The 8092-nt window shown below is 30.6% G+C and overlaps 1 protein-coding gene across 1 annotated transcript; it reads right to left on the minus strand.

Moving 5' to 3' along the window:
- Positions 1-284: 284 nt before the first annotated feature.
- LOC120068626 (transcription factor bHLH36-like) lies at positions 285-3470 on the minus strand. The gene is made up of 3 exons (XM_039020424.2): positions 2972-3470; positions 2488-2829; positions 285-2198 (listed from the first exon to the last, which is right to left on the minus strand). The coding sequence occupies exons 1-3, from the start codon at positions 3329-3331 to the stop codon at positions 2112-2114; spliced, it is 789 nt and encodes a 262-aa protein (XP_038876352.2). The 5' UTR covers positions 3332-3470; the 3' UTR covers positions 285-2111.
- Positions 3471-8092: the final 4622 nt, after the last annotated feature.

The following is an 8092-nucleotide window of genomic DNA, read 5'->3' on the forward strand; positions in this document are numbered from 1 at the left end:
GTAAGAATATCATAATTTTTCTCCAAATATAATGTAGAGGAACACCTCCAATATATGTCGTTCTGCACACCACATTGCATGATCCAGAATTTCATAACCAAAAATAACAGCCTGAACTCAATTTATTAATGGGGGTAATATTTAATTCCTTACTAATATAAGATAAGACTATTACTATATGGGGAGAAATTGATGCATCTTGTTACACTGAATTAAATACCACTACACAGAAGACAAGACTGAAGCTCAAAAAGTCACAAATAAGCTCAATTTTAGAGGAATAGTAAAGATGTAAATTCTGTTTGTTTGTTTTTCTTCCCCTTTTGAACAATATACAAGAGGCATATGAGATTAGTAGGCACATTTGGATATCTCAACTAGGTTAACATATCTTTAACGTCTTCATCATGTCCCAAAAATAAAAGTAGTTGCATTAATCAAGAATAAAACAATACAAAGGAAGAGCTGGAGAAGAGTGCAAAGTTTCAATATTAAAAAACTAAGGTGATCCCTCACACATACACAAATGTTCCACAGTGAGCCCTGACAATCACAAAAAACAATGAGTACAAACAACAAACTAAGTGAATAATACACAAAATTTGGTAATCCAATTTGGTGATATACCACTTACATCTGGAGGCAATGTGCCCATGGGAAGATATATTCACTAACATGAAAAGTCAAGCGTTTACAATATTGTACTTATTTGTAAAATGATGGAAATTACAGTGATAGTGATACTCGTAGAGCATGACTTATTATTGATCACCTAGGCTCTCCTAGATGTGAGACTTCCTTCTCAATAGAACTTAGGCTCCTCCTAAGTATGTGAATATTATTGAAGAATCACTTAGACTCTTCTTAAGTATGAGAGTCCCTCTCACCAATGTTTTATCTTCCTACCTCAAATGAAGACCACTTCTACCACTTGTAGACTTAGGTCTTCCCTAAGTTTGAGAACTCCTTCTCAATCAACGTCGTGTTAGGATCCCCCTAAGGATGAGAAGTCCTTCTCAATCAATTATGCCATAGGCTCCTCTAAGAATAAAGATCTCTTCTCAAGATTAATTCAGACTCTAAGAACAACGATATAACATGCCACAAAATACTGTTTAAACTTCTTGCTTCACAAACTCTAGAATCAACATAGAACTTTGTTGTTCGGCCACGATACACAGTTTTGCTAAACTCACAAAAAAATGAAAGTCGCAACCCTAGCAAGACAACTTTTCGCTCTTGAAAAGCACAACGGAAAAAGAAAATAACCCATTCAAATTCACAAGTCATATAAATAAGGAAAATATCCCAAAGAAATAAAATTGCAGAATATTCCAGTAAAAGAAAAAAATAATTTACAAGATCAGCATCCTTGAAGACATTCAATGGGACATTTTCTGACAACCAGCAACCCAGTACAACGACAAACTCTAGACACTCTTAAACAAATATAGCCAGTTCAGAACTCCAACAAATATTACAAATAAGGATGAGTTGGAAAAAAACCTTCCAGTTAAACGTAAAAATAGAAACATCTAGCTAAAGAAAAGAGGAGATTTTGATCACCAAAGAGGGGCTCAATAGATAATGTCTTCCCAAAGAGTCGGTCAATAAAAAGGTTCGTCTTGTGTGTGTGTGTTAGCACTGATTGTTAACTCTTCGTTAAAACTATATAATTATTTCATGCATGTATAATACTCATTCTTATTATTTTCAATTTCCACTATTATTACATGAACGTAAATACGTATGCATGAAAACCCATTACACATGCATGGAAATAAGAAAATGTAGTTTTAATGTATTTGTCCATGCATTAGAAAGTTAGGAATTTTATACTCCAAAATAAGCTACAACTTATATAAGCGATATCTAATTTTTCCCATTAGCAATATGAGTTTCAAAAAGGCAAAAGAAGAGCTAGGTTTCACATAGAAGCCAGATTCTATACAAATAAAGGAAAGTTATTGTAAGAAAAAGAAAAGAGAAAAAGAAGAGTTAATTAGGAGTTCGAAGTGAGGGCAGGTGAATGTAATTATGGTACAAACTAATGAGAGGTGTCCCATTAAAAAGTAAAGCCTAATTAAGCACAAACAACAAGTAATTAATTGTTAATCTGTTACTTGTCTCAGCAGTGGCACTGCTTCTATAAGCTTACTTCCAAGCTGAGGGAGATCAAGTGAGGTCGAATCTCTAACCTGCACGTTTAAATTTGTTAAGCCAAATTCATTGGAATGATAATATTATAAGTCCAACCACAATCATTCTGCATGTTTTGTTATCTATGTTTCAAAATCTTAACTAAAATTTTAAGCCTAATCGAAGAAGTTAAGCTTAATTAAGCTTATTTCTCCATGTTTTTCTCACATTGCATCAACATGGTGAATTAAATACTGCAAGGCTGAACGTCAATAAAATGTTTTGAAAATTGTCATTTTCCATTTTTGAAAAACATAATAAATTAGTCATAATTATAGTAAATCTTACCTCGATTTGGATGGTGTGAATTGATTTGTGGTTAATTATGGTTGAACTGCATCTAACGACTTCCAGACCTTGTTCAACAATTACTTTCAAGATTCTTGAGAGGGGAAATCCATGGAAACCATTTGTTGTAATCAAGATTTCAAGTATTCCTCCATCAAAGGAGCTAATTTTAAAGCAGCAATTTGGTGTTTGTTCTAATTTTGATCTCTCAAAGTCGTTTGAAATTGAATTATACACCTTTTTCAATTCATCTCTTCTCGCTTCAATTTCTTTGATTTTCTTCTCTTGATATTTTATATAATTCACCGCCCCATTCATTTGGTCCGATATCGCCCTTTTACCCTTAAAAAAAAAAAAAAAGAAATCCCATTTCCATTAAGTGATGAAACAAAATTTTAACAAAAAGGGGTTGCTTAATTTGGAAAAAAAAACAAACCGATCGAAGAATAATACAAAGAAAAAGAGAGGAAAAGATAAAAATTACCTTAATAAATTCAAGAGGAAGTAGGGTTCTTAGAGACATATAAAGAGCACCCATTTGTTGTCTTCTTTGCCTTTCCCTTTCTCTATGCATCAACTTGATTTTATGATCTTGATCAGAAACAACAACGCCACCACTTCCATCAAAATGATGATCCAAATTATTTTCAAGTGGCTTCCTCCTTCTACGAGTGCTGAAATTCTTGACTCCATTGTTATTATTAGTATTATTATTATTATTATGATTGGCTTCCACAGCTGAAACATGATGCCCAAAAATCAGATCTTCTGGGATTATGTGTTGGTGAGGATTAAACGAAATCTGGAAGCACTTCTCTTCGCTTTTCTGTAAAGAGTACATCATATAAGTGGGAAAAAAAGAAAAAAGAAAAAGAAATATGTCGCTCTAAGTATTTGGAAACAAATTAAACAAGATGCGTTTATTAGGGTAATATCTTGCAAATGAGTTTAGAGTTTAGATAGCAAGAAGATTCCATCTAAATCCTTCACAGACAAGATTAGCTGGGGAATGACTCATCCCCCAAACATATATTATAATAATAATGTTTTTGTTTTTGTTTTTGTCTTTTTGTTTTTTTTTTGTTTTTTTGTTTTTTTTGGTGTTTTTTTTTATACTAATTAATGAAAGTTAGAGGTAATATTACAATTCAATGTTCAAACCCAACGACCAACATTTTTGTCTCTGGTAGACCATAGCATGCACCTCGGATAATCATGAATTTGATCGTACGGTGATCTTTGTGTAAGCAATAATTTTCTTTCCCTATTGCTGCTTTGGATAAATTCGTAAGATATAGCTTTGTTAGAAAAGAAACAAAGAAAGAAAGTCAAAAGGGCCGAAAAATTGAACATTAGATCTATCACATATTCACATCTATTTCTATATAGAAATAACTATATAAGTAGCCAATCTCATTATTGAATTTTCCACGAGTATTTATAGCAGAAATAATATTAGTTTTCTAAGCTTTCAATTGTTTTGGTTGATGGGCGGTTGTAAATATAACAATCCAATTTAAAGTATCAGTAGATATAACATAATGTAAAATTTTTTGTAGATATAGTAAAATTTAGATTAAATTTTCGAAGTCTAATAATGAAAGAACATATAGTTAGTAGAGGTCCATTAGTGATAGACCACATCGCTGGTAGGAGTCTATCAGTGATAGAGTATACTTTTGATAGATTTTGTTATATTTGCAATTCTTTAAAAATGTTGTTATGTACTTAGTTATTATCCCTAAAAGTGCTATCCAATGTAATTAATTACCTTTTTGTTTATTAATAATATGTCGACATTCACATTGGTATTTCTAAATTTCAATAAGTTTGACATCAATATGAGGAGTGAATTGATATTTTTCATTATATCGTAAAAAGATTTCATAAAATATATAAAAAAAAAAATAAGCAACTAAATGTCACTAGTGTGAATATAATAAAAATAAAAAACATGTTAACCTTTTAAAAGTGTAAAATGCCTATTAATTTATTTAAACAATTTAAAATTTTTTATGCAACTTTTTTCAGAAATATTCATCCGCATCAACATGTTTATCAATATTTTCATCAACATTTGTACATTGTGACTTTGACATTTTTATTTACATTAAAATTTTCAACACTACATTCTATGAATCTTAAATTTACATTAGTTCCGGCTTTTATTTAAATTGGCTAAATAATAGGGTTATTTTTAAATATAGAAAAATAAAACAAACTATTTACAAAATATAACAAATTTTATAACTATCAATGATAGACGCGAATAGACCTTGATAGACTTCAGTGATAGAAGTCTATCAGTGTCTATCAACGCCTATTATTGATGGTTCTAAAATTTTGTTACATCTTGTAAATATTTTCAACATTTTTATCATTTGAAATAATTTTCCTAAATAATAATTAGTAACAATTTTTAATTAAAAAGTAAGTTGGAAAATAAATCGTGGGAGGTAAAATCCATTACAATTAAGGTAATTATATTATGGCTTTCATTTGATTGGCTTTCCAAACCATTTTCCTACCAACCTTTATGTTAAAGAGGAATAGGTTTAAAAATCACGTCCTTTTGCTACAGTCATATTGAAAACACTACTCATACTCTTTGAAATTACCCCACCATATGTTATAATTGAGGTTAGACTTAAAACACTCTTCACATTACACAAAATAGTCTTAATTTTTTATTTTTTTTTTAAAGATATTGTAATTAAAGTATGGGGTGAGGGAAACGAACCTTAGACCACAAGGTTGATAGTGTGAATACTATATCAATTGAATTACGCTCTTGTTGACAAGAGTCTTAAATTTTGAAATACATGATTTGTTATATATTTATATATTATTTATGTCCTTGAGACCATTTGTTATAATATCTTACACCATGTGGCAAAAAAGGAATAATGTCTTACCCACTATCACACAAAGACGTCATATATATATGTTTGTTCATACTTGAAGAGTCTATGAAAATGAAGTAGGACGATCAGCAAAGGTTTTCTATAGTTCAATGGACGACTAAGTATATTGACTTTTAAAATGAAGATTAGTAAATTATATAATAAATTATGCTTGAGCAAGATGAAATATTGTGTACTAGCCAGAGAAATTAATTGTGAGGAAAAAATATACTTTTTTTGGATTGAAAGATTTAAACATTCTTAATTATTATGGGTTTATGGGCTAAACGATCTTTTCATGTGACGAAGAGGAAGATGTATTTGAATTAAGAATGTGTTCAGTTTAATTTTTCAAGTGTTTGATTTTGAAATTTTTGTAAAAGTGTTTAGCAACCACTCAAAATAGTTTTTTAAACACTTTCAATAGTGTATTTCAAACAATTTTAATCCAAAGAATTTAAATTAAAATGATTATTATTTATTTTTTTTTTTAAATACCATTTTCTCTAACCCATCCAAATAGACTTTAAGCATGGTAATTTTTAATATAAAAGTTCATTAGTTTGTTGCTTAACCTTTCTAGTAAATGTTTTAGCTCATGGTTTAATTAAAAGGATTAAGCTTTTTTTTATTATTATTTTCAGATATCTAAATTAGTTTTCAACTTTTTAGTTCTCATCCGTATCAAAATGAATACAACTCAATTGACATTAAATATGGTTCAGCGACTTCAAGATTAAAGATTCGATTTGACTCTCTATATTGAATAAAAAAAATAAAAAAGAAAAAAAAATCCTAAAAACACACATTCTTGCATATATGATCACTATTCATTGTTGAACCATATAATTAGTTAATAGATTTTTTTCTTATATCTATACTTTTGGATTTCTCTAATATTTATATAGGTAGTTTAAGATTCCACCAAATTGAAGAGGAATAAAATCTGAATAAAGAAAAGTAATGAAGCAAATCCTAACCACAGGATCTAAATGATTTGCTGTTTATACTTGGCGATCAGGCCATGATCGTGCAATCTCTTTTTATATCAATGAAAATACAACTTAACTCAAATGGGGTTTGGGTGCCACCCAAATCTTCAACTACTTTGATCAAAAGCTTATAGCATTATATCTGCAAAATACATTATATAGATTCTTATGCCCTAGAGCCCTGCTGTATTATTTTCTTTTTTTAATTTCTTCTTTTTTATGTATATTTATATATTTGTGTTCTTATTATTATTTTTGTAAGTTTAAGTCATATGGAAGAATGGATATTTTTATATACATTTAATACCTACTAATTAAAGTCTTCCGAATCCTTGTGGTCCTGCCCTCTTGGATAGGAAGTAATTAAAAGAAAGAAAGAAAGGAAGAAAGCAGAAGAGATTAAATAGTATTGTATTATGGTTGAATTGCTAACATGGGCCTCGATGATTTACTTAAATAATTAGTCTATTCTAAATGACTAAAGCAACTAATAAATGACATACCCACAACTCCAATAATATGGGTGGAAAAAATGATGAATAATCCTCAACAATGTGTTACAAACTTATAACATAGCCCGTTTGATGAGTTTATGTTTCTTGTTTCTTATTTATTGTTTGTTGGACTGTCTTCGATGCAAAATGGGCTTCTAATGAAACACCCAATGCCCAAATTGAAACAAAATCGTTCAGCTTTGAAAATCAACTGATAGAACAACTTGAATCAACACCATGTGCTGAAAGCACAATCTGTGTGAAGGCTCTATCTAGCCCTACACGTTGATGGCCAAGATTAAATCAAGGTACTCACAATGTCTGATGGCTTTGAATGACTATCCTAACTTTTCTTTCTTTTAGATTCAGAGAGCTCGAGAGAGAGGAAAGAACAGAGGTGAGATGTTGCTCATTTTCTTAGAGAGATCTGATGAAGACGAAGAATGAATGGTTATGCATGAAGAGTAAAGAGAAGAGGAAGAAAAAAGGACACCAGTCTTTAACGTGGTTCGACCATAAAAGAACCTACATCCACAAAGGAGCTGAGATTCATTCAATCTTGCAGGGTTTTTTAAAGAATACATATAAGTAGCTAGAATTATCTCTTTGTTTTTCAATACATTTAATCAGCTAGCTAAGTTGTATTTATATAGGACTTTACAAAGAACAATTAAAACAAACTTTTAAAGTTGATTTCAGTAGTATTCCATAACAAATCTCCACCTTGAAATAAACTTTAACAAGTTTTTCAGCTCCTCTTTTTGCTAACCCTTTCTTCTTCATCCTTTGTCTCTCAGCTCAAACCCAATGATGTCAAGGCACTTCTAAAGTTTGAGCTGGTTCACTGTCTTGGTCAATATGTCAGAGGCGTTCTCTAAGGTATGGATCTTCAACACCTCTATTCTCTTTTCTTATATCTATTCCCATATGAAATGGTATTTAACATCAATATGCTTTGTACGATTATGACATTGTGGATGTTTAGATAAGTGTATGGTGCTTTGACTATAACAATATATCTTGACTGTGTTTTGATCCCAAAGTCAAGTAATAGTCCTTTGAGCCGTAAACCTTCCTTGACACCTTCTAATAGTACTATAAATTCAGCCTCAGTGGTTGAAAGAGCTACTACAAACTGTCAAGTAGCTTTCCAACTAAGTACACAACTTCCATATAGGAAGATATAGCCTGATAGGTACCTTCTTCTGTCTAAGTC

This window comes from Benincasa hispida, chromosome 1 (genome assembly GCF_027475165.1).
Source record: "Benincasa hispida cultivar pf3 chromosome 1, pf3_genome.v1.1, whole genome shotgun sequence".
NCBI lineage: Eukaryota > Viridiplantae > Streptophyta > Magnoliopsida > Cucurbitales > Cucurbitaceae > Benincasa > Benincasa hispida.